A 27,276-nucleotide genomic window follows, 5' to 3' on the forward strand; every position below is an offset into this window, starting at 1 on the left:
TGAGAGATCGGTCAGTGTTAATTTATTAAGACTTCACAAAGAAAGCTAAACATGTAGTATTTAGCCACATCATGTCTTATTGATTGAACAGTAAATTCAAACTGTAATCACCTTAATTTCCATTTTTAATTATATGTTTGCCAACTCTGACTCACCAGCATCAAAGCTGTAACAATGAAATATAGTTGTTTTTTTTTTAATCAATTTCACATAAATGTTACAATGAAAAAAAAACGCACAGAAAACAGCATTAGACAATTTCTTTAAGGGAAATCATGACAGACAAAGACATGCATACTTCTGCAATATACAAGTACAGTATTTCCTTTCAGCTTCTTTTGGGTTATAAATGCTGGCTCTTTGAGCAATGGTGGAAAAAAATAGATTAATTACAACGAACAGAAAAGAAAGAAATGAGAAAACCTTGGGTAAAAATAAGTGTCTTTGCAAAGTCAAAAAAAAAAAAAAGCAGATACATGACATTAAAAGCGGTCTGTGTGCCATGTTTTTTATAACCGTTATAGTATGTGCTCATAACATGATTATCCAAAGTGCAAATGACTTTACTGATAAAAACACTTTATACACTTTCTACCTCACTGAAACATATCAGAAAACTTTCAAAATTATCTTCTTGTTTTTACAGTCTAAAATACTCAAAACACTTTAAACTGCAGTTATACAAGCAGAGGCCACAGTACCACACTTTGATTACACAGTAAGGCTCACATACTGTACAGTATCAGTGTTTGGTGAGGAAACTTTTCATACAAAATAATGAGTTTTTTTTGGCGAAGTGGTTAGCATTTTGCATTTCTTTGGTTTAATAGCACATAACATTTAAGCAATGTTATCCTTAAAGCACATAATTCACTTTCATACAGAAAATAGTTAACTTTTTGGGAAAGAAAAAAAATGTTTTTGGTGGTTCATCCACAAAATGCAGCATTATAACAGGATTTTTGCACACCAACGTCAGATGTAAATCTAACCATAAGAGGGACCACGAGTAACTGAACTCTTTATATGAAACAACCTGAGAGGCAGCATTATGTTAGCCTGTGTTACCTTCCTCGGTAATGACTCTTGGGTTCTTGAAATTGTGGGGATAGAAAGTTGATAGTGTGGATTTCCGGCTTTATAGGTTGCTGTTGCAGTCGCGACACAGGATCCTGTCACCATCAGGGAAAAAGCCGGCTCCCACCAGTGTAACGGAGCACTGGGAACAAGTAAAGCACGGCTGATGCCACTGGCGATCCTCAAAAGAGATGTACTTTCCTCCTCCAAAACCTAGTACAGGAAAAGCAGCAAGACACAGATTAAACTGTATGTCCAATGTCAGAGAGCTGAGTTTGAATTTGGCACCACTGAAGTTGTAAATCATGACAACACTTTAAACCATGATCACAGGGGGAATACACTTTTTTTATGGATAAAATATTTGCATTGGCTCCATATTAATTCTACATGACCTTGATGAATAAAAAAATAAAAGGAAAACTTTGAGAAAAATAAAAATAATCTTATTGAGTTGGTGTTTGTTCAAAATCTCAGAGTAGTCAGAGCTGTGAGGATGGGATGAACCAGATATGACTGAAAGTCTTGCCTGATTCTGATTGGTTGTGCAATCTCTCAGTTCATGCCAGAAAAAAAAAAAACACAGAGAAAAACAGAAACAAAATAGCCATATTACACGATCACAAAAACGGTATTGTCAGAAAAATCAGCAGGACAATGAATGTGAAGAGAAGTTTTATAGGGCCTTCATTTAATCCACATTTGTCGTATGTATACAATTACATCTTTGATTTAATAGCAGACTCTAAGACCAGTGTAAGTGAAAACGTAAAGGAAAAATTAAGCTGACAATTTTTAAGTAATATTACCAAAAGCATTAATAGTATTCCACATATGCAACTACTGAACACCAAACATATAATGCTTTCTAACCTGTGATTGGCTTGCTGCAGGCCTCACACTTCTTGGAGTACAGGCTGCCGAAGCACTTGAGGCAGTACGGGCTGTCGTCTCGAGAGGTGAAGTGTTGACCTGCCAGCTGCGTCTTACAGCTGGTGCACACAAAACACTCCTTATGCCACGGCTCGTCCCGATAGGTCACACCACCTTTAGCCAGGGTCTGAAAATGAGACAGATAAAGGTAAATAACTACACATAAAACATTTTTCAATGTTATTTTCCCTTTAGAACCAGGAGTAAAGTCAATTCCGTCTCCAATGCATGGTTTTATTTGAGTCTTTAAAATCATCTTGCAGTCATGCTGTAACTTTACCGACCTTTTTACAGCGTGTGCAGCGGGGGGCGAACTTCTCCTCGTAGCACTGCACACAGTAGTGTTCATCCTTGTCAGGGATGAAGGACTTTGAGCCAATCGGCTGCTCGCAGCTGTGACAGACGAAGCAGTCCTCGTGCCAGGTGGAGCCTGAATACTCCAGCTTCTTCGAACCTGGCAGAGAAAAGTGAGAACACATGGAGGTCGAGACAAACAAGAGAGAGAAATGGAAAAATGACAGAGAAGAAAGATTTGTCGTTTTTGCACAAACAATCTTTGCAGATCTTCAGAGAATAGATAGCATAGCAAGAATTTACTTGAGGTAGCTTTATTGAACATGAAATAATATACTTGAACTGTATGAAGGCAATATTTTTCATAAATGTTCTACTTTGTTTTAAATCATAATACCACAGACCCCAAACTTCTTTCCAAACTGCTGACAGTGGCGACAGACCTTACAGAAAGAGATAATGCCATTTTCCTCTCTGTGTCCCCAACCAATCCATCTTCTCTTCCCGGGCTGTTGAGGTTTTTATGATACTGGTTGCTTTATTCTATGGTGGCGCGGTGGTTTGTGTGGAGCCGACATTTTACACTACTGCTGTCTGCGGATATGCTAACGTTTCACCACCTCGGGCTGTGTTCTGTGGTGTTCTCAAATCCACAACTTACAAAAAAAAAACAAAAACAAAAAAAACTCTGCAAAAACATTTTGAGTTTTTATAACATTACAGGATTCTCAGCGTCTCAAGAAGGACAACATTACTGGTTAGTTATACGTGTTTGACAAATACAATAAAGTAGATCAGGCGAAAATAGGAAGGGTTGTAACGTGAGGATTTCAAATCCTAGAGTTTGATCTCCGAATAAAGTCTCTTGTCGATATGATGAGAACAATTTATTCTGTTGCTACTTTGTGTGCTCCATTCCCCATTAAGATTATGTGTGTGTAAAGTGTACCAAATGTTCCTCTAAAATAGTTTGTCACAGTGGGGCATGGCACAAACAGAGACAACATCTGTTTTATGACTTGTTTTGTTTTCAGAATCAATAGCACAATCAAAAAGGTCCTTTGTTTGAGAGAACATCGCAGCAGGTGCCAGATCAATGTTTTGATGTTTCAGTATTGTCCGTCTTTTTTTGTCTCTTTAGCAACCGTGTGTAGTATCTGGTATACTACCAGAAACTGTGAGATTTTCAAAATAAGATGTTTAAGATCTGACCAGTGTTTGCGCTCACTTACACGAGAGGCTATAATACACATGTGTGACCATGAGATAAGCTAGAGTAGAAGCAACAGGAAGGTATGTTGTCCTCTTCATGAAACCATGGTCTGCTTTATGAGGGCTGTGTGAGCTGTTTAAAGCAGCGCTGGAATAACTGTGTAGCTTATCTCTTCATATCATCACACTGCTGGCAGACCACCAGCTCTGAGGATCTGGCTTACAGACAACAAGTGAAGCATACTGACAATTACTCTGTCACATTCAGACCTGGCTGCTGCTTTATCATGATGACCCATGGCTTTGGTCTCTGTCTCGTCTCCATCTTTTTTTTCCCCCCAGAAATTTCTTAGGAGAGTTTGGATTTTGCCAAATCATCATTTTCCAAAATCTGATGCTTAACTATCATGACATGTGAATTTGTATACAACATGGAAAGAAAAATGTGGGACAATGAGACCAATGATTAGTAGTTAAACAAGCTCTGTCAAATGCAATATGTGCACATTATTTGACGAGTCATTTCATCTCTTACTCTATTTCTAAACTTTTTCATCCTGGGTTTCAAGCTAGTCTGTGGTTGTAGACAGAATCATTGCATGATGAGATGCCTTGCATCTGTACCTGGCATGACGATCTTGTCGCAGGCCACACACTTGGAGGAGAACTCATTACAGTAGCACTCATTGCACAGCAAAGCCTCATCCTGGCTGGTGAAAGGCTCGTCCGCCAATGAGCGATCACAACGGAAACAGCGGAAGCAGTGCTCGTGATAATGTCGGTCCTCATAGAAGAGCTCCTGACAGCAGAACAAGAGGAGACAACAGGCATGTCATTTCTTATTGCTTCAACATTTCCTGGCTTTCTGAATTACAACAACTTCTAAAGAAGGTACATAAGAAAGTCAAAATACAACAGCAAACCCTAACACAGGTTTCTGCTCATAGATTTAGCCGAGGTAAATGCTCAATTCATCAAACTGACAAGTGTAATGTCAGCATGTGCAGTGGGGATGATGTGGTTACTCTGTGTCCATGTTACTGTTCAACTGTTCAAGAAAAGGTCTCATAAGGATGTCAAATTATATTCCTAAATGCAACTGAGCTGACTTTCTTGACTTCCCATCCGCTGCCCAGGAGGGTGTCAACAACAATTAGCCTCCTTAGCTTACAGCAAACTTTCAAGCACTTAACATGACTGTTTCTGTAAACTTCACTAAGTATGAGTATGTCACTCTCAAACGATCCACTTCATGTTAGTGATTTCCATTAAGGGTGAATTAAATTTTTACTCGGTTGTGGGGAAGAAAAAGAGAGACGTTCCCTCATGCTGCATTTTTACAATCGAAGACAAAATGAGCCAACTGGCTTATGTGGACTCAGTGGAAATTGCCTGTGTAAAAGCAAGATGAATTAGGTTTTACCATGTCGGGCCACAGAAAATATATCGATCACGCCTCATTTAGCATGAATTGTGCATCGTTAGTGGGACCAAACTTCTACCTAAGATATCAAAGAATGTGCCAAACACTGGATAATGGCTTCGAGCTTAATAGGGGAGATATGTTTTTTAAGCCCTTTTTTCATTATTTAACGTTTATATGGCTCTCAGTTTGGAACACGGAAGATCATTAATGGTGTTCAATACATTTAATGTTTCCACTGAATAAAAGTTACATCCATGTATTTTTCTTATAATAAAATCTGAAGAAACGTATGTTTTGACAGGGGTGGATAAACCCAACATCCCAAACTATGGTTGGCTACTTTCCTTTTAAGAGGCAGGACTCAGGATGTTAAACTCAGCTATGTGGGCTGGGTTAAATGGACTTGAGCTTGTATACCACTTTTCTAGTCTTCTGACAACTCACAGCATTTCTGCACCGCAGGTCACACCTACCAATTCACACGCTGATTGCAGAGGTTTCTGTGTAGTGAGACCATCAGAAGTAACTAATCCCATTCATATGCATTCATGCAATTTGGGGTTAAGTGTCTCGCCCAAGGACACATCGGACATTTTGCAGCAGGAGCTGGGGATCGAACCCTCAACCACGACTCTACCAACTGAGCCACAGCCGAGCCATACTTACAGGGTTACAGGCTGCAAGTCACTTTCGTTGCATTTCCATGTAGTACATACAAATGGTTTGTATTATAAATTGTGACTTTGGAAAGAAATCTTATATTTTGATCCTTAGCTTACAAAATGTATATGAAGCCCCTTTCTTTAGTGTGATTTGTTAATGATAAGTGAGGACCGAAAGGGTCAATCAAATGCTTACCAATAGTGCCTGCATGCACACAAACTTCATGCCACCCCTGTTTAAGTCAGTGCCACAGTGGGCCCCCTTATTCATAACAGTCTAGATCTGCCGCAGTGTTTTGACTAGTATAATGAATGTTTTCCAAATGTAAATGTTGTGCAACAGATAGCTGATAGCATGCCTGATCATGTCAAAATAAGAGCCTTACCCTTGCATCATGCCCGATCAGTTCTTTGCACTCTTCACACGTGTTGGAGAAGAGGCTGTCGTAACAGGGGATGCAGTAGGGACTGTCATCTGACTGGATGTACTTGCGGCCGTACAAGGACTCCTTGCAGTTGTGACAGTCAAAACGGTCAGCCATCGTTATATTGTCTAAACCTGCAACAAAGAGAAGCGGAGATTCTTTAAATGCCCAAAAAGTCCATAAGAGACGAGAACAACAAACCAGGATTGTTATAAAAAAGGAAAGAAAAGAAAGGTGGAAGAGTGCTGAAGTATTATTCTGTAACCTTCTTTCTGGCACAGCAGTGTAAAGTTCTTCTGCCAATATTTATGCTGTAAATATTTCGGCTTGCACCGGCGATGGAGCTGAGCTCAAACAAAACACGCAGAGCAAGTGGGAGCAAGTGGGAAAAAGAAAGAGAGACGGAGAAGAAGAGAGAGAGAGAGAGAGAGAGAGGTTGTACAAAATGCCGTTTAACTTTTATTGCTGTGTGATGAAAGTGTTGAGAAAGAAAAGGGGAGGGGACAAGAGAGGGAACTGTCACTTTTTTCTTTGTTGTCACTTTCAACCGCTCACAAAGCACGGATTAAAAGTGGGAATAAAGACGTGCGTGCTTGCTTTTTAAACCCACACCTGTGGATATTTATGAGGCAGGACTATATTAGTGAATAAAGCTGGGACCACCAACATATACAGAACAGTCATGTAGCATTTTTTTGTTTTGTCACAGACACTTGAAGCTGCTTGAACTCCCTAACAGGTGGCTTCCTTGAAAGTGCAGCACGGTAACATACAGATACAGATGTGTGAGATGAGATTTTCACTGTGCGATAGGCCCCCTTGATCATGACTGAGCACACAACAAAGTGACAGAATAATATTGTGAGAGCATTATGGCAACAATATCAGGTTGCCAAAACATTACAGCATGGCTGGAGGGGAGCCTAGTGATAATGGATACAGTCCTCTGGCATGGTGCACTTCGGGCAATTTATTCCCACCATCCAGTAATAATAATCACGTCTGATACAATAATCAGTCACAATCTGGCCCCTTTGCTGCCTGTCTTACACCCACACATACATACACGGGTCAACCAATGCACTAAAACACAGGGTGATGCAGAAAAAAGGGAACAAACGCCAAATCACACAGAATCCATCATCAAAGACCACATCAGTCTCAGACTCTCATGTTTCATCTGTCTCAACCGTTTGCCAGACAAAGCTCTTAATGAGTCGGGGTGAGAAAGTCAAGATCCTACAGACCTCACCTGCTCGTAGTCCTCATTTTTAAACCCACCGACAGTTTTCTGCTAACATAAGTGAATTTCCACAAACTGAGGAGACGCTCTCAGCTCCCCCAGACGACCTCACGACATAAATAAGATGAAAATTCTCATGAGGCCAAACAGCCATGTGTAAACACTGACTGTCATATGTCTATCTAAAGACTTAGTGGACACATCTTTAGTATCAGATGTCTCTTACTATCGCTTCCATCTGGAGATTATGGCAAAGTATCAGAAACAGCAGCTGTACTCTAGCTGGGTAAGGGCGCTGGACTGGGAAATCTGCTTTTTAACACTAATTTCTGTACATTTGACAAACAATCAGTCAGAAACTTCCTGCAATCAGCCGACAACATCAAAATAAGATGATCAGAGTTAAGAGCTGAAAATGAACACTCTGACCTTAATTTAATCTGCAGTGCCAGGTAGGTATGTGCCGCCTTCGCTTGCCAGGTAAGAGGACGAGACGAGGCATGATTCACAAAGCTGGGAGGCGAGTTCTGTGACATCTAATTTCAGCTTTAATTTCCAAAGCAAATCAGGCAGCTGTTTACTGCCCTCCTGTAAACTGTATAATCCATATATTCATGACGTACTAAAAGTTTGTAGAAAGTAGGACAGGAAACTTTTTTCACCAAATAGGCAGACATGTAATTATCTGGAAAAGGGAGTAATATATTCAAAGACCGATGATTAAACCTACCAACATCTCTGTGTCTGAGAAGGATCACTTGCATTGTAGGCCAGTCTGCCTCTATAAACTGTTTTTAATGTCTTCAGAGAATCACAACTTTGTCAGCAATTAATTTAGGATTAAGCCATCTTCACAGTTATGAAAGCATAAATGTGAAGGTTAACACTTGATTGCAAAGTTTATAGTCTTATACAAAAGAGAAAAATAACTTTACAGATCAGAAAATACCTTGTTTTAAACTCCAGGTCATGAACTGATTATCAAGTATCAGTGTTCAAGTGATCGATACAGATCCTAAAATGAACTTCTCATTCCGCCAGCTCTCACAGAGCCGGACATGACATCAGTGTTTCAAGCCCTAAGGGAAGGACTTAGACATGACTGTATAAAGACATTGCTGACCCAAAACCCACAAGAGAAGAGAAGAGAAGAGAAGAGAAGAGAAGAGAAGAGAAGAGAAGAGAAGAGAAGAGAAGAGAAGGATCTGGGTCACGATGAAATCCAGTCCGGAGGCTAGTTCTCACAGGGCTTTGTATCTGCTACTGTATATGCTCACTTTCAGTTAGAGGTCCATCTCCTTCATGTCCAAGATGACTAAGAACCAACGATGGGTTATTAATGTTCCCAAATACCAGAGCTGTGACTGAATACATGCCCCTGGGAAAAGTGTGGGCTTCAAGGAAATCACCAGTGCCCTCACACAAGACAATGCTTCTGAAATGTTGCAATGATTTGTTTTAATTATAGGGTTGCAGCACAATGGAAGAATCTCTTTATAATTGAGCCACAAAGAGTTTCATTTTTTAACCAGAGAGGTTCATCTGAGATTGCAGTGATGTTGCTATGGGATGTTTTACATCCTGTGCCCCTAACAGGGATTTAAAATGTATTTGTCTATTTGATAATTCCAAGGCTGCATTTTTCTGGTTATCACAACCCTCCATGATTTGCATTATGAGGTCAGGTTCAGGGTCCAACTCAATCAAGCCAGCTATATGCTGTTGCTAGGCAACATAGTCACAGTTGTTCACTGAAGGTAAACTTGCATTTACCCAGTCCAGTCCATTTCAGTCCAGTCCCACAGGAAGGCCTGTTAATCCCCAGCCCAAACTTTGCTTACGCTCTGGTTGATTCCAAATGAACAGTCGGCCCAGACTACTGGGAATAAGCTTGACAGCCCACCATCAGAAAGAAAAGGATTATACGACTTAATATTATCTAACTGGTGAAAATGTGCTATGACTTGCACTGAAAAATCCAAGAAGGTTACTATTTTGCATTTAAGTCTTAAAAGAAGGCTAACTCGTGATGCCATCATCTCTAAAAATCTATTTAAGGGTCTGAAGACACCTATTGTGGGTCACTGTGTGAGTCAGTGCGACTTAAGACTGGCTAACAGCGAAAACATGGCCTTAGGACAAGTGCTCATCTCAGTGAAATCACACCAATTACAGACATTAGTCAACGGCTTTTCAGTAAACGCAGTACACTCTAAAAGCTAGCTATCAACAGACATGGTGCATTCAATAAGATATGTACACAGAGCTCTACAAGTAGTCCTGCAAACTGGATTAAATCTTTTTATAGCTATTTCATAAACTTAAATCAATATTTGTATTTTAGAAAGTAATACAAATGTGTATTTGGTATGCAACTAATCTAATATGTTGCACTTAAAAAACTCTATTCCAAGCAAATTACTCACAGAAAACGTCAAATCAAACTCTCGGTTTACATGGTACAAACTATTACCAGGGAACTTAGTGACACTGAAACTTTGGAGGGTTTCAATATCTCCCAGCACATTTTCAGCTACATCATACATCTTCAGTGGAATGATGCGTCATTTTATCCTAAAAGTCAAGGATTTCCATGAGTTCATAAAATGATGTCAGTGGACCTGCTGTTTTTGGCCTTTTTAGGCAAAAACGATTGACATAAACAACAAGGAAAAAACATGTTCAGTTTTTTTTCTTTGGCCAGAATAAAAATAACATGTTTTGTGGTTAGATATTGCAGAGCTAATGTAGGAATGTCTTATCTGCTTTACAGGGAAAGGGACGGTGGTAGCAGAGTAACTCTGTTCTTTCTGATAAGACGACAGGACCGTCAGTGGAGACGGCATCACAGACTGCCAATGGAGACTGGAAGCAATACAATCCCAGGGTATACAGTAGTACAACTGTGACAAGAACACTTAGTTTAAAGAGGACGATTGAAAATGTGTGGAATTAAACGTGCGAAAAAGGTCTGATTCACTTTAAAAAAAAACAGCTGCAAAAGGCACTCAATCACCTTTAACTGCCTGATCTTCTGGCAACAAAGAGACACACACCAGAGGAAGGAGTCTGTTACTGAGCAGGTCCCCATAAAGTACACATTACTTTGTCCCGTTTTATACAAGCTCCAGAGAGGGTGATGAAAGACTGGAGGAGAAATCAAACAAAACAGGGAGAGAGAGAGAGAGAGAGAGAAAAAAAGGAACAAAGAAGACGGTGACATTTAAAGGCGACTGAGCGCTGCAGCAGGAACTTAAAGCTATGACGAGTCTTAAATCAAACTAGAGGAAAAGTGAAACGGCTATGTTCAGATAAACACATACCATCGCACTGCCCTCTGTCTGGTGTCTGGACATATTCCAAACTCAGTAAGCTGCTGCTTGGCTGGCGTTGAAATGGGAAAAAAATCATAGCACTAGACATTTAAATATATCATTTGAGGGCCTGGTTGAGCATATCAAAAATAAAACAAAATGTCAAGAGCACACTCCAGAAAGATCATTTGTGTCTCGGTCTGGTGGTCACTTGAAAGACGCCTGATCTAGATGAATAATAAACCTTATGTATTTCAGCGCCTCGTGACCATGGAGACTTTTCACAAGGTGACTAATGTGCAAAGAGAAAGAGAAGGCACTTTTTTTTTTAGTTCTCCAGCGCTTGTGTTTATGACACAAAGTCGGAGGGATATCATCCATCTTCAAGGAAATGGAAACCAAGGTTAGAACCTTTGGGAGAAGCTTCCAGATCCACATTTTTTGTGAGACTAGTCACTCCACTAGCCAAATATCATTAAGATGACTTACTGTGTGCATGGACACCATCTTTTTTAATCGTTCGGGTAGAAGGAACACAAATCTAATGGTAGTAAAATATACTTATTCCTATACTTAGTATATTATCAGCTATGGGCCGATACTGTAACTGATATTCTTCTACCAATGTTAGGCATTTTTAAAGAAAAAACAACTCACAGAACACATCACGACTCTATAGTTTATAATACTTTCAGCACTGTGTGCAGCATAGTCAGCTGCATAGTCTGCACTAAAACGTGTGTTATATTAGCCTTTTTTCAACTGTTTTTCCCCCGCCAAAGCCGTTACTAAGCTCAGCCATCATCAGGTCTTCGTACAGTACATTCACATGACATAATATTTGTGTCCCAGCCTGTGGGTTCACATTGTGTCTCGTGGTTGTGGAAGGACAGCACAGCCGGAGTGCCACATAGACACACAGTCAGACATGCACGAACACAGCGCTCGATCCCCACTGGCTCAGCTGAAACCTTCTAGCCTCTGGCACGCCCTTGTTACTGCCTCCGAAGCTGGTACAGATACGTCTCTTTATTTCCCCATTACACCTCCAAGACATTCAGATTGAAGGCGAAACATCCCAGGAGCGTGAATATGGCGGCTTGAAACAGCAGTTTGAATAGGGTTATTGTTAGATCACCTTTTATAAAGTAACTGTGGTATTCCAAAGCAGCCTTCTGATTTTGTTTGAAGGGTCACATTGTTGCAAAATCTTATAAGAAACATTTATTTTCCTTCCAGATCGCCAAATTCACTACAAAGGATGCCATATCTGTAATCGATCAAATGTCCCCTCTACATTTGATATCAGATTTGGAAATCCTTTATCGGTATTATCGGAAAGGGTCAATATATATAAGAGTTTGATGTTCTGCTTTTGCTGGCTCTCTCAATCTGATAAATGAGGTCCGGAAAACGAAAGGACAAAGTGAGGCAATGAATCTTATCGCAGGAAAAAGAGGAAATTGCTCATGAAGGAGAGATAATGCTTTATCCACATTCATAAACAGATGTGCTTATTTAAACACGCTTACAAGTACGGGGTTAGAACATTTGTATTCTGATGCTGAGAGAGCATTCTGCTACATGAGAGGGGATATAAATCACACATTATGGCAGCTGAATAAAGCATCATAATGATATGTAAGACTTAGAGAGGTCTGTTGTCATCAGAGTGTATATGAAAAGGTGCCGTTGGTAAGTAAAGAGCAGCATTATAAGAAATCTTCATATCAGTGAATCTTTATAATCAATCTCTCGGTGTTGGCTGAGAAGAGACTCTGGACCACCCACATCCTCAGGACACTGAATGAGGCTATAAGCAGGAAGCTACTGAGAGGAGTTTCAATTTACAGAGTTTCTTTGAACAAGATCAATGAACAAGCTGCAGCAGGGCGGAGGGGCTCAGGGCTTGGGGGGTTGGTGAGGGGGCACCTGAGACTGCTCCACTGTGGGAGCCTGGGTCAGACTTGACGATAGAGTACAGGCTGCCGGACCAGACACTGGAACGCAAACCTGTTATTGTCCCTGAGCATTTAAACACCGCCTGGTGTGGAGTGGGAGGCGACAGAGGGCTCAAATGAAAGCCAACATCATAAACACAAAGGAGGGAAATGACTACCTGCAGCAGAAAATGTCACCGCAGTCTTTGTAATTTGTCCTTTCTTGGCAACTTTTAATGACTATGCAAGTGCGGGATATGACTTGATGTCTTTTAATATTAGCCTTGCTTCTGTTATGTGGTACATGCTGCAGCATTAGCGCAAAAGCTACAAGTGAATAGCAGCTTGCTCGAAAATGCTGTACAGTCAAACCCTCTGGACTCATTTATTATAAGGACTTGATATGGTGGTTAAATTCAAAGATAAACAAAAGCTCAGGACAGGCCTACACTGACGTATGTTTAGTTATACTTAAAACACAAATTTGTCATAATCTGACAGGCACTTGGCAGGCTGAGACTTGAGGACGTGCTCGCAAGAAGGACTGTGATCATGGAAGACAAAACTTTTTGGAGAAAAGTGCAGCTAAAGAAAATGCAATTGTTGCATCTCGTCTGTCCCCTCCCATAAGCCATTCTTGATCCCAACGCTCGACAATACTCCACCAACAACAAACAATAACATTGCAATTACTCTAAATCACAGAGTACTTCCCCAACCACCATGAGGGAAAGCTTGGAGCTCAGGAATGAATTTATTTTTGTATCTCTGTGAGCGCACGGCCAAAAGACTACATTTTTGGCCTACATTTGTCTTCCTTTGAAGGAAAAAAAATGCTGCCATACATTAGTGCTTCACATCTGGTTTGCATCGGGGAAACTATGCAGTCAACTCCTGTGTGCCAGTGGAGAGTCATTGCCTGTAGAATGCAAGAAAGGTTGTCTTTCTCTCTCTTTCTGTCTCTCTGTCTGTGTGCTGGTATTTGCCGGTAAATGTTTAGATGGCAGAGGGGAAAACTCGAGCAGGAGTGAGAGAAGACAAAGCAAAGAAAAAGTCTTGACTGTTTGCGAGCTGATCTTTGAACATTGCATGGTCTGTTCAACAGATAATAGCAAGGGGTCTCATTGGTATCTTTGGTGTGACTCCTTGTTGTAGAAGAAATAGGTTGAGCAGGATTGTTCTATTTCCTCCGTACAGCCATACCGCTGGAAGAGTATATCATTACTCTATGAACAAACATGGACGTTAGTCCCAGAACCTATTTACTACATCATTTTCCACAGATTTGTGCCCAAAAATGGTTATCTCAGTCACTGTCCTGATATAATCACTTCCTTCCTGTCATGCTTTACCCTCTGAAGCAAGCAATAGAGGATCCTTTGAAATCTGAAGCCTTGACTGCAGAGATCCATCCAGATGTTGACACCTGCCTTGTTTAGCGGAGGACTGTTTATCTGCATGTATATAGCTATTTGCCAGAGTCTATGCACTTGTCTGTTAACTTGAGGTTTGAGTTGAACGCTTTAATGCTTGCATGTCTACAGAAGTAACTCATTGAAATCAGCAAAGAAAACACAAGTGAATTTCTCACTGATGGACCAGAATGTACAGCTTAGTTTGTTCATTTTAACGACACTTAATTAAATATACTCTTTCCATAAAAGAAAAAAAAAACAAAGCCCAGTCAATCTGAGCACAATGAGAAGTATGCAAAGTGAAGTCAGGGTACTTTCACTTGCAAGCTGGCTGATTCAGTTACTGGTTTGCAAGCCCCTGGAGAGGATGTTATTTTCACAAGATTAACCTCCGGAGGGGGAACAGAAAGAGCCCTTCTGATGCAATATCTTCAGTGGTAAAACAGAAACATCAATGTTTGCCTGTTTCTTTGTGCCTTTGCTACAGAAAATCTAATGGAAAATAACCTCTGGATTGCTCTTATAAATAAAACAAACCTTTTTAAAACGCTGGATCCAGGAGATTTCAGGGTCTCCTTTGATTTACACATTTCCTAATATGGATTTAAAGCATGTACCTTTGGACTGTTGCAAAGGAGTTGAGATCATGACATTTGTTCACAGAGGATATCAAGGACGCTTTGACTTTGTTGTCCATGTTTCTGTTAAGATTTTATCAGTCATGGCCTAGTTCCTTTCTGTCTGCTTTGTCTATATGTGCTTATTGTTTAACTTTCGTGGAAGTGTTTTTCAGCTTTTATGGCCTTGATTTCAGGAGACCACTGCTGTTTTTTTATTCTCTTGCTTTGTGGCTTTTAATAGCCAAAAGGGACCAGACCCCAAGGCTAACCATGAACCAAAAGACACAAAATGGCTCCCTCATGCTGGTCATTCCCAGGTGGTCTCTTAATGCTGCTGAGTCAGCCCAACTAGCCAGGACGTAAAGGAGCTGGGTTAAGGTTTCGCTGGCCGCACACTCAGCAATCTAAGCATGCCACACACACAACTGTGCAGTTCACACCCACGACTGCAAGCAATTATTTATAACTCATTCAGACTTGCGGCTTGTGGCTGCAGTGATGGCACCTGACCCCGAGGTTAATGCCCAGACAACAAGGCTATTTTTTAAAGCAGATGTCCCAACATCCCAAGACATGAATATTCAGCAATGTTGTTATAAGCAGGTGGATGTTTCCAATCACTGGGTGCGGGGGGCTTTCATGGGTATTACACATTACAAGCAGTAAGAGCAATCTACATTCTTGGCAACAGCTGCATGAATTATCTCCCACAACTGCAACGGACCAAAATACTCACCCTCCCCATCTGACTCTGTGACCCCGAGAAGATGGGTTCATATGAAGAAAAAAAACAAGCATTACGTCGGCTTAGAAAATTGAAAGGGGTGCTGCCAAACGCCTGGGATGAAAATCTAAGAAGTCATTTCCAGTATATGCAGCCATTTTTTCCCTTCTCAGGCACATCTCCCCTGACAACGTGTAAACAGTGCCCTCATTCCCCTCGAACATTAACCACTTGGAAGTGATGTTTAGCTCTCATTCCATCCTGTGCACCACTAACTGAGGGCACAACTGACTGTTTTAGAGGGATGCTGCGGCTGTATGAAAATTAATATGTCGTGCCATCAAAAAATATGTCATATTACTACATCCCAAACTTAGATCATGCAAAGAGATTTTAACCTTTCTAAATATTTGACTGGAGCTTCTAATGCACTTGTAGAAAATATGGTAAAGTTTCTTAAAATAAATTCCAAAATTCACCAGTGCATTCAGTTAAATGCACACTACTATATGTGTTTTTAAAATCACCGCATAGTTAAATCCCAAAGCGTAAAACCAGCAACCATAAATAGATGTGATAATGGGGGTTGACCTCTGAAACATCCCTATGCACCATTTTCCTGCCATAAAAACATAATTTATTTTTCCTTTACTGTGGGATATGCTGTGAGAACGCAATGCGGGTTTACTTCCTATCGGGCAACAACCTTTCACCACTGTAGGTTTGATAACAATGAGTACGCACACACGCACACTCACACACACACACACACACACACACACACACACACACACACACACACACACACACACACACACACACACACACACACACACACACACACACACACACACACACACAGAGTGGTTCTTCCTGTTACCCCAAACAGAGACATCTCTGGGACTTCTCAGAAAGACGGTCACACACTTTTTGGAAACAAACAGTCACCATGAAAAACAGACTTATAGTGTCTAAACACACTGACAGGCCTGAGGGCTGCAGAAAGAACAAGCTGCACAGGCATACCTGCGGCAGCCAAGTGCATGAGTAGTCATACCTCTACATAGAACAGACATGTGAAAACAAAGTTAAAGGATCATTCAAATAAATAAGCACCAGTCAAACTAAGGGACAATGGGTGAGTTGTGCATAGACAGTGGCGATTCTTCAGCTGTGGCTTGTATTTACATTCCCCCCACCCCCACCCCTCACTGAAAAGAAGCCACACACACTCTTGATTTTCAGACCTAACTGACATTCAGGACCTGTCGACTGCAGAGTTACCATTTTTTTCTAAAGATGGAAGATTTAGTTGTGCAAACAATGATGTCATCACTGGTGAGACTTCTGCAGAGGGTTTAAACTGCAAGGGATGATTTTTCCATTCAGACTGTCCTGGAGATACTATAAATTCACCCCGGTAATTCTGCACACTGCAGCAGAAAAAGAAAACTAGCTGGGCTCCGACAGAGTATGTCTCTCTTGACCCAATTTACGATTTCAGACAGGGACCACCTTCTTCTCTTCTTTGTTGCTCTCTGTTTACTCTGACCTCGAAGTTCATTCCTGAGGAGAGAGCCACGAGTCCTTTGCAAGCCCCTGCCGTTGACTGAACACACTGATGAATTGCCACATAATCAGGAAGTGCATATGTGAGTAGTACGCCAGAGGAGGTTAATGACCTAAGGGTCATTTATCCCTCTCGCCGTACCGCAAGGAGAATGTCTCTGCTCCTGAAATGCAGCAGGCAGGACGTGTGGCTGGAATGAGCTCACTTCAAAGGTGTCCATAAATCATGCTGCCATGTATCACAGGACCGCCTCCACCTTCCCCGTCCCAAAGTCGCTCCCCATCCTACCCTTTTCTTTTTACCTTTGCTGTTCACCAGACCTTGAATATTTGTGCATTACTATATCTTACTTCTCGTTCATTTTTTTTTTTTTTGCCTTTGCAACCACCAACAATGCCAAAATTGTGTAATTGTATTGTGTTGCTAACCTGGCAGGGAGCAGGTCATGTACCAATCAATCAAATAAAAAGTGTAGGGGAGCAGAAGAGTGGTGTTGGTGGATGTTAGCATGTACTAATCTCAAACCGATAAGCATCAAAAAGCAATACTCCCTTTGGAACACAATGGATCTCAATGGATTTATCTGAAGGTTCATTGAGTCTCCAAAATAGCAGCAAGTTCAGAAATCCTATACCTAGTTTCTTGACTTTGCCTGAACAGACCTGCAATCCGTCAGGTCCTTATCTCCCGTTGTCAGGCATTGGGATCTCTTTATCATGCAGCCATGCAAAGCACCATTCATCTTCCCCGCCTACTTCATTATCAGTGATAAAATGCAAAGTCCCAGCTGCAGTTGTTAAATGGAGGGACGACGTAAAAACAGGTGCTTTGGTAAACACTGATAGTGCGCTTGAATTATGTTGCTTCCCAAGCAGACCTGTCTATCGCTTTCAATCTATTAAACAAGACTCTCGCTTGGCTCTTGTCTGACCTTATTCTGCTTTTGTCCTGCTTCTTTTTCCTATAAAAGGAGTTTTCTTGGCTTTCTAAGGATGCACGAACATAAAACAGACACAAAGTGAGAAGCTAGCTAAAGGAACAAGGTTCCCTACAAGGCTTCACAGCGTCTTCATCGATCAAGCGACCTGTAAATGTGTGTCAAGCGTTGTGTAAATGAACAGGATATATTGCTCTGCCTTGCTTATTGAATGAGCAGAATCAAGTGGTACTGGTAGATGAATGATAAAAGCTTCATGACACCAACTTGCACACAGTTGCGCTGCAGAGGAACTACATTATTTCCTCCGGACAGTTCGCCCCATGTGTCACACGATGAGACCAACAACCGTCACCATGCAAGACCATTCATATTAAAGGACATTTCATCCCCTGTTTTTTCCCTTCAGAAATCATTAAACCTTAAACAGTTTCCACTCACCATTCTTGTGAAAGCGTGCAATAGGATGAGGGATTGGGTTTTGCAAGGGGGGTTGAATACTTTCACGGTGAAGTCATGGTACTTGTGTCATCGGCCCTCTTCTGTTCTTTGCTCACCGTCTGGCCCCCATTTTACCCATTGATCTAATTTCCATTGCCAACACTGGATGTGGTTCTGTTTGAAGCTGAATGCTTCGGCCCATTAAAGTGCTGAGAGAATCGCAAACGTATGGTGGACCTTTGGAGAAGTAATGAGGAAAACAAGTGTTTACCAGATTCTTACAGGAACTTATGCAGGATGAATGACCAGTTATAAGTAAAGGTTGCAAAATCTATGACAAAATTAAAACTGAGTGTCAGCAATGTTCTTTTGTCCCCCGTTAAGAATTCAGAAAGGAAGTACAAACCAAATCATTTTTGCTAATGAGAGGACAAATACAAACTGTTTTTTAGGTATTCTTATAAGAATTGTAAAAATATTTTTTTGAAAATTGCTGCAAATATCCATGAACTCAGTCATCATTGAAGAGGAGCCATGCAGAGACAACTAGCAGTTTGCCTGTAGCTAGCTTTACTATTGTTTTCAAGCTGCGTCATGGAAATTGCAGTAATTGCAAAAATCGTAGAAGCAACAGCAGGTATTTGTCAGATGAGCCTTTAGTGTTAGTGTTTAACAAAGGCTCAATTATCCACAGAGGTCTCATGTTCAAAACGATGGAAACCTGCTAAATGAAACACAGTTACATTTCTGAACAATTCAGTGAAAGTGGTAAAGAATCAGCATTTCTCTGCTCCTCTGCTGCATGGAAGAGGGTTGCCTGCAGCCCGTTTCTAGGGACTCAGCATATTTGAATGTTTCCTCAGTGAGCATTGTTCACAAGGTTTTAAACATGGGCTGGATCTTCTACAGAAGCTATTTTTTCTATCCCAGTGATTACAATGAGTGATAACACTGAATAAACAGCTACACATTAAAAAAATCTGTGGTTCCACCCCACTTTGAGAGATCTTAGTCTCTTTAAGTTTCCAATCTAACAACTAATTCAATGACAATTTTGAAGTCAGGTACAACCCTAATCATATTTTTATATATTGATGCCTAAACAGCCGGCCCTCCACTTCAACATGCTTACTCTTCTTGTTGGGTCAGCATGTAACAGTTTATTTCCATTTATATATATCGCATACATGTCGACCGGTGGCAGAGATGTGATACATTTGCACTATGCAGCTGCTAATGTGGTCAAACACCATCCCTGTAGGTGGTTTGGCTGAATGCCTGAGACATATACACTACATCAGCTGCCTCTTGTAATGGGGTCCATATCTGTCACATCATTTCTCCAACATGGCAGTGACAGCTTCATTTCTAGGCATTATTGCAAAGAGCTTTAGGAACTCTTAAGACTCAGATAAAACAAAATACACACCACTATCACTTACTTCAAGATGGGAGATCTACACCTGACTTCAGCCTTTATTAAGTGCTGAGGTTCTGTTATTCCTGTAGTGATGTTCCCCAAGATAAAAGGTTTGACTGGCAGGATGAAAGACTCTTCCATAGTCATTAAAAAGTATGTTTTTTCAGTTGAATGATAAAACAAAGGTTATGCAAAGGCCCCAATGTCTTTGGCTTGTCTTGTTGAGGGTCTATTAACAAAGGCTACTTAAGAACAGTCAAAGCAAAGCACCAGTTTCTGGAAGTCTGTGAATCATTTGGTAATTGTGTTGAAAGTAAATGCTCTGATCTCCCTCTGGACTGAGTTATGTCCGAATCCTACAAACATCCTGAGCTCAAGATGATCTGCCGGTTGTGAACATAATGTCAAACAAAGCAATATTTCACTGTTATGATCTCACTGCCACACTCTCCAGAACTCAAATTGCACAAGGTGAACGAGAGCTGCCGCAAGATGCTTTGGGTAAGTCACAACATGTTCTTTTCTCTTGTATACATTTGTTGTGATAAGGGTAAATAGTTGCTGCACACCTATTTCCCCCATGAAAGGGGGTGTTGCACATAGAATAAACTTGCACTCGTCATTCCAATTAAGCTATTCTGTGACAGCCTGTTGACTGATGCGCCAACAGGCAATAAAAGTGTGCTCAGGCCACTTCTCTCTCTATCTCATTCTGTCGTCTTCTCTGCTTACTCCGACTGATGAAGGCAAGAACACACTCCTTGGTTCTGTTATAAATCACAGTCTTCTCTAGTAGGAGCTGGCATCCTTTTATAGTCCTACCAAGGACAGTTTCTGCCATTTATGGCTCCTCCATGGCACCGTAGGGCCATTCGGTGAAAGTAAGAGAACACAAGGAAGAAAAGGAGGTTAGGAAACCTCTCACCTGCGTTCTACTACTATTTAATACAACTTTGAAAGTTTTACAACAAGGTAAAGTGTGCCTGAGCTGTGCCAAGTGCACTCTCTTTCTTTGTATGACTGACATGAATCCACACCTCACTGTATGGAGCAAGTCTGGCTTGTCTCAGCCTGTCTCCAGTGTAGACACTGTTGTCTCTCTAACAGAACCATCACACTGAGCGTTAGAGGCCAAGATAAAGAGTGTGTGCGTTTTCCTGTAAATAGTAGTTTGAAAAAACATGTTCCAAGATAGAACAATGATGAAACTGAGATGGTGTAAGACCTCTTCAGTAAGGAGACACATTCTTGATCGCTCACTAGTTTCATCATGCAGAACAGGCGTTTAGACAGTGTTTACTTTCAGTGAGGGGAATGCTCTTGTCCACAGCTGCTCTCCAAATAAACAGTCCTGAATCTATTGGTGACAAGATAACGTGCAGCTAATCTGAACAAGGAACAGCTTTTCGTGCAGTTCAGCAATTCAAGCCATCTGATTTAAGACGGTTGTGAAACACAGAGAACATTTGTGCGCACTTGAATCAAAAATGTTCACATACTGATTACAGACACCTTGCTATGTACACCCACACTCTCATGACTGCACTTCCTCCGCCATGATGTCACAGTCTGGGATCATTCTCTGCAGATGTGGGAGCAAACCCTATTAAGTGTTTGGGAAGCAATCAACACTAATGCCTTTGGCACTGCTGCAAACTGAACTAACTAGCCATATAAAGACACAACTCCCACAGCGGCAGTGGGCGAATGTTGGGATACAGTGGAGGCATGGTGAACAAACAACATGTGCAAATTGCGCCAAGGCTGAATTATCCCTCCAAGACATCTGTTATGAGAAATACTTCATTTATGACCCACTCTCTGTGTTTACAGTGTTCTCATAGGTGACATTTTCAGAATAAGGCATTGTTAACTTGTTTGAGTTTTGCTGTGTATCAATGCATGGTTAAAGACTGTATGCCACATTGTTGCAAATGATTACCCAATTAAGTCAGGGTACAAGGGGATCCAATGGGAAAGTTGACCCTCTTGCTATTCTCATGGATTTAAAATAACAAACTGCAACTTTATACCTGTTGGCATTCATTTTTTGAGAATTGACACCATTTACCCTTTTGACAAGTGCAGGGCTACATTCATGTGCACATGAATGCATCATTAAAAGCAGATACTGTTTATCTCAGGCCTTAAAGGTTCCACTACTCATTGTATTACAGTCTAACAATCTCTAAAGACCACTGAAAAGTAGTGAGATTACGATTAGATGTGAAAGGTTTCAAGGGTTTGCACTCACCTAATCTGAAATGCACAGCAATGCAAGGCAGGGACCTTTTTAGGGGTTAAAATACAGTGAATCCCTCAATAACAAAATGATGCATTTGAAGATGTGGTGCAGTTTCGTTGTTTTACAGTATGAGCTGAAAGCCTCGGCTCTTTACTTTGTCATCTCTCTTAGCAGAGGTCTGCCAGGGGGATATAACACCTTATTACCTTGTGACCCCAGGTCATGAAGGCACTTGGGACATTTAGCCTGCACTAGCCTGCATAACCGGGTTCACAATATCAAAAAAAACAGTTGAATAAAAAAACACAGCAATTTGTCTGGTGATGTTATTATTTGTACTTTCCTCTTAATCTTTCCTTTTCCAATGTTGCTTGATGTAAGAGTTTGGTGAAATTTTTTTATTGCCTGCCCTGCTTTTTATGGATTTTTCTGCCCTCAACCCCTTTGAAGCATTCTATTTTCCTAGAATATTCCGTACATGTGCCAATGTATATTGGGCAATCCTGGAAAGATGGGCTTGCTTATTGGCAAAAAGTCTTTCCACCCACATGTGTGCGAGTTCCAAGAAAACACAGACAGGTTTATCTAGGATCCTGTTCCCATGGGCAAACTGAGGCAAGTTCGGCACACGATGCAGGTAACCGCCGAACTTTTTGCATCATTATAGTAAATTTGTACATGCCATACACTTCTGTAGCAGCGTGGCCCTCCCTTTAGGCGAGGGTGCAGGGAAACAGTCAGGGTTGAGTCACACACTCCCCCAGCACAAGACAGAAAGGAATGATGCAACAGTGATTGGACGGGATTCTTACACCTAAACAGCATCTGCTTTTTTGTGAGAAGGTGCAAAGAAAACACTATTAAGGTCGAGGAGGTATCATTTATTGAAAGTGTAATTAATGTACAGACAGATGATGAAATAAATGTAGTGAAAGGCGGAGTAAGGCATGGCATAGCCCCCTTCTTTCCAAACATATAATCAGTCTGTATTAAAAAGCGGGTAGTATTAAGGCTTCTGTAGCTCTTTGCTTACAATTGGGTATTTCCTTTGAAAACAGCCCTTCCTTTGAGAGTAGCAGGTAAGTGCTAGGTATTGGCTTGTAATTGTATCCCTTGAAGAATGTAATTGCCCTATTAGCAGAGTCAGTTACTTTTCATGCCGCTGAGCTGCCTAAATAACGTTTATGTTCTCCATGCATAAACTTCCACTTGCAGTGAACACTGTGGCGGTAAGAGAACACGGACACAAAAAGATTAGAGAAAAAGGTAAAGGCAGGATGACTGGATTGTAACGGGGGGGGGGGGGGGGTGCACATTACCTCCCACAGGGGCCCATGCTCCAAGGATCAAGTTTCAGACGTATACAAACAAAACATCCATGGAGGAAGTCTTGTGCTCCTCACAATAACAACACAGCACCTGGCCATCCCCACACAGGAAAACCGAGGTCACTTCCCCCCATTCAGTGAAGCCAGACACACTCCTGCTGCCAGCCACGTGCCCACACATCTTTCTGAATAGGAGGCTGCTACTCGGACAGGATATAGTGACACAAACTCAAAAAGGACGTCTGATTCATTTAAAAAAAACATAACTCTTAGGGGAACGTGATTACACACATTTTCACTGATACACATCATAAAAAAAATGCGGCAGAAATGTGTGCCAGGCAGGTTCCATTCACACCAAAGCAGAATTTGCCTTTTATGGTCTCACATGTAAGACAGATGTGATGTCCAAAGAGCTAAAAGCTGGATATGGTTGCATTGCTTAATTATGGGTGGAGTCATATGAATAAGACTGAAAACGAGGTATGCACCCTCACAGAAGATCTGGAATGTTCAAATCTTTTAAGTAACAAAAAAGGGCACTGAGAGAACAACAAAGAAAAAAGTTCATTAAAAAACAGTCGACCACTGGAGAAACGTGAGAAACTTGAAGTTGAGGAACTTGAAACATTCGCTGAACATGCCTTAAAAAAAAACTTCATGATCATCAGCAATGTATATTCATCCCAACTCAGGAGAAACAATAACCAAATCACTGGTGCAAACAATCATCATCTTACTTAAAACAACAGGCATTCTAAACGTGTTTTTTAAGAAGAAGAAGAAGAAGAAGAAGAAGAAGAGAGAAAGTCAGACAGCAGTAAAAAAAAGAAAAAAGAAGAGGTCGGAGACAAAGCATGATTAGGCTACAACTGACACCAAATTGCGGTAAATAGATACATTCATCACTTTACCTTTCATGGGGACATTTTGTGATCTTCACTTAATCATATATCTTTATCATACTGAATCGTACTGTGTCATATCATGAGTCACTCTGCCATTCCTTCGCAGGTGGGAATGAAGCATGAACACTTGCTATGTGAGTGCATGCTTAGAAATATGCCAGAAAGAGACTCAAACAATGCAAACTGTGTCCAGTGTCCTTTCGAGCACCATGGGAGGACAGACAGCTGCAGAATGTCAAAACCTAAACTCTGCCCTCTTACCACCTGCAAACACTTGACCGCAAATTCTCCATCATTATGGTTGGCCTGAATTCAAACATTGCCAACCCATGAAACCAGCCACAACCAGTCCGAGACATTTAGTTGCAGTCCCACTGCAGTTCAGAGCTGGCCAGGATCCAACCACCACGCAGGGCTAACCTTTGGAAAACACTGAGACCTCTAAAGAATGTGACCATGGTCAATGAAACAGAGAGGGAGAGGAAGAGGAAGAAAGCAAACAAATACATTACACATCCCGTGGGCTCTATCAAGGCAAACTTCCCAGATGCTAAATAGGACAGAATGACTGGCTTTTGGCTGCTATGGGATTATTTCTGCCTGTTACTGAGACAAACACCTTGTGTAAAAATATCCTGCCAGTGGTAAGAGCACAGCTTGGTGCCTAAAAAAACGAGGTGTGACTGAAATAAGCTACTTAATTATTGCACGTTAAATTCACAAATGTTCTATAAAAACGGACTCCTTAAATCAGGCCTGCGTCATTAATCAGTGACTAGTAAAGCTCTACAAGCAATCATCTTTATTTCAGCAATGAGTCAAGTGACAAGGTGTCATAACAATTAATAGGAACAATCCACAGAGAATTATCCATCAATTTTGCAGTTTCACCTACAATGAGTGGTTAAGCATCGTTCAGATATTGTGTTGGTTTTATGAGAGTAGCTTTACCTTTTCTTAAGTCTCCTTGCTATCATTAGCCTCCTTTTCCACAGTATGAGGTAGCTGATTTCAGGAGAGAAAGCCTCTATAAAAGCTTACCATGAACCAAACACCAGCCATATCATATTAGTGAATACAGAGGAGCAAATAGCATCCACAAAAAAGGCATGTAAGATCTTGGTCTATTGCCAAACCCTTTATCTCCACAACAGATGACACAACAGGTGAAAGACAAACAAACGTCATAAGGATGACTCCATTACTACACTCTATGATGTGATGATGTGTGTCCAAAACAAGCCTAGAGGCTGCAGTACAGACAGACACACCCTCCCCACACACTTCCTGCTGCTGGAGAGGAGTCAAGTTTAGCCGGAGGGACCTTGCCCTCTGAGGCCTTCAAACTGCTCAGCTGGGAGCTTCAGTGACACAACAGTTGTTCCTTAATCCTTCCTGCACACAGTTCAGTGGGTCACGCAGTCCAACAGAGTCTTACGCCTTCACTGGCAAAACATTGTTTATTTGCTTTTTACTTGTCTTGTGTGTTTGTACATCATATCAAAGGGAAATTAGTGCAGGTGTGAAGTATAACGGTGGAAGGAAAAAGGAAAAAAAAAAAAAAAAACAGGGAGAGGAGAAAAACATCCTGGCAGACCCAAAAAGTCTGGACCCCCTCACTTGTCACAGGAAGTGGTTCCTCTTTTGTCAGGCTTGTCCCCAAGGTGCAAGTTTGACTAAGGTGTGAAGTTTAAGGCTTGTCATACTGTCAGCCCACACATGCTTTAATCAATACAATTACTGATTTTAAATAAACAGAAAAAAACATGTTATAAAAGTAAGAAAAAGGCTTTAAATGTATTTACAGATAATAATTGTTGTGAAACTCACCATACAGCTCATTCTACTGTACACTTCTAGCCAATTGCAAAAATTGTAAGGACTAAATGATTAGGCTGATTTTAAACTTGGTTTTAGGCAAATTCTGGATAAGCAACGACCATAAACCCCAAAGACCTTTATTCTCACTGATTGGCAAATTATCATGAAGATACATGGAGTTACACATTTCCATCACTTTATCGTTCATTTAAAGTGTGAAAACTTTTCAGTGTTTTGTAAAGAGCCAATGATGTGGAAGTTATCAACATTTGAAATGTCAGAAAAGTCTAGCTCATACTGAAGAAAAAAAAAGTGGATTCCTACCAGGAGTAATGTCTGAAGTCTGGAGGCACCTTCAGCAACAACTGGGGCTCACCGCGTCTCTCTCTCTCTCTCTCTCTCTCTCTCTCTCTCTCTCTTTCTCGCTCTCTCTCTCTCTCTCTCTCTCTCTCTCTCTCTCAGGCCAGGGCTGTGGATCAGTTCGCTACTCCGGCGGCTCACGCGCGTCTCCGTCCAGCTGTAAAACTTTCTGTATCTCTTCTGACAGTAGTCAAAATCTCTGCGGCGGAGAGTGATGCAGCTTGCCGGCTACATTTGTCCTACTACTGAGGAAGTTGCTGGTGAGTCACAAGATCCCGCCCCCCTTAAAAAAAAACAACTTCCCTCCCTCTTTTCCAGCGACTTCATAGAGACCAGAAACCCAAGTGATGGAAGGATGCCCCTCTGTCTCTGCTGCCCTTTATTAAAATTATTTTCAAATACAATTATGTTGGAGTGGTATGTAACGTTGATTAAGCCTGACCACATATTTCCTTAACTTTCTGAATAAGAGACTGTTATGAGTTAGCCTGATTTATTGTTAATGTTTTCTTTTTTTCTGTGAATTTATAAGCTTATCAAAAAAACAACCAACCAACATGGACAATTAATACCTTCGTAAATACATCTGTTTTTTAATATTACATAATAGGCCTATCTGCACACAAACTAAGTCTGATCTTAAGGTCAAAAAATAGTATATTTTACCAATCATTGTATAACATATATTTTGAAAGGGTAGTTCAAATTAAAAGAAACCTTGAAATTAATATGCAATTAATGTTTAATAACAAAATGTTGAGTGTCTATTAAGTACACTGGCAGACAATCATGAATGACAGGAGACAGAGTAACATATTCATCTTTATTAATTTAATATGCTTACCAAAACAGTTATGTTTATGTCTTTTAGGCTTTTGTTTCAGAAATTATATTGATATGTCTGCTAAGATATCATTTAGTGTCCCATTTGTGATCTTGAACATGTGTGAAAAAGTGCACA

At 40.9% G+C, this 27,276-nt stretch overlaps 1 protein-coding gene across 1 annotated transcript; it reads right to left on the reverse strand.

Annotated features, from left to right (window-relative positions):
• fhl3a (four and a half LIM domains 3a) lies at positions 1–26,568 on the reverse strand. The gene is made up of 6 exons (XM_079343134.1): positions 26,280–26,568; positions 5,991–6,163; positions 4,141–4,315; positions 2,295–2,464; positions 1,951–2,137; positions 1–1,290 (listed from the first exon to the last, which is right to left on the reverse strand). The coding sequence occupies exons 2-6, from the start codon at positions 6,144–6,146 to the stop codon at positions 1,139–1,141; spliced, it is 840 nt and encodes a 279-aa protein (XP_079199260.1). The 5' UTR covers positions 6,147–6,163; positions 26,280–26,568; the 3' UTR covers positions 1–1,138.
• Positions 26,569–27,276: the final 708 nt, after the last annotated feature.

This window comes from Symphodus melops (assembly GCF_947650265.1).
Source record: "Symphodus melops genome assembly, chromosome: 5".
Classification (NCBI taxonomy): Eukaryota; Metazoa; Chordata; class Actinopteri; order Labriformes; family Labridae; genus Symphodus; species Symphodus melops.

What these genes read in the sequence shown, in the direction of transcription:
- fhl3a (XM_079343134.1), bottom strand. Translation starts at nt 6,146, where the DNA reads ATGGCTGACCGTTTTGACTGTCACAACTGCAAGGAGTCCTTGTACGGC. An exon ending in GCTGCACACGCTGTAAAAAG is followed by an intron (nt 2,138 to 2,294) that starts GTCGGTAAAGTT and finishes TCTCATTTTCAG; the next exon opens with ACCCTGGCTAAAGGTGGTGT. An exon ending in CTGCAGCAAGCCAATCACAG is followed by an intron (nt 1,291 to 1,950) that starts GTTAGAAAGCAT and finishes TTCCTGTACTAG; the next exon opens with GTTTTGGAGGAGGAAAGTAC.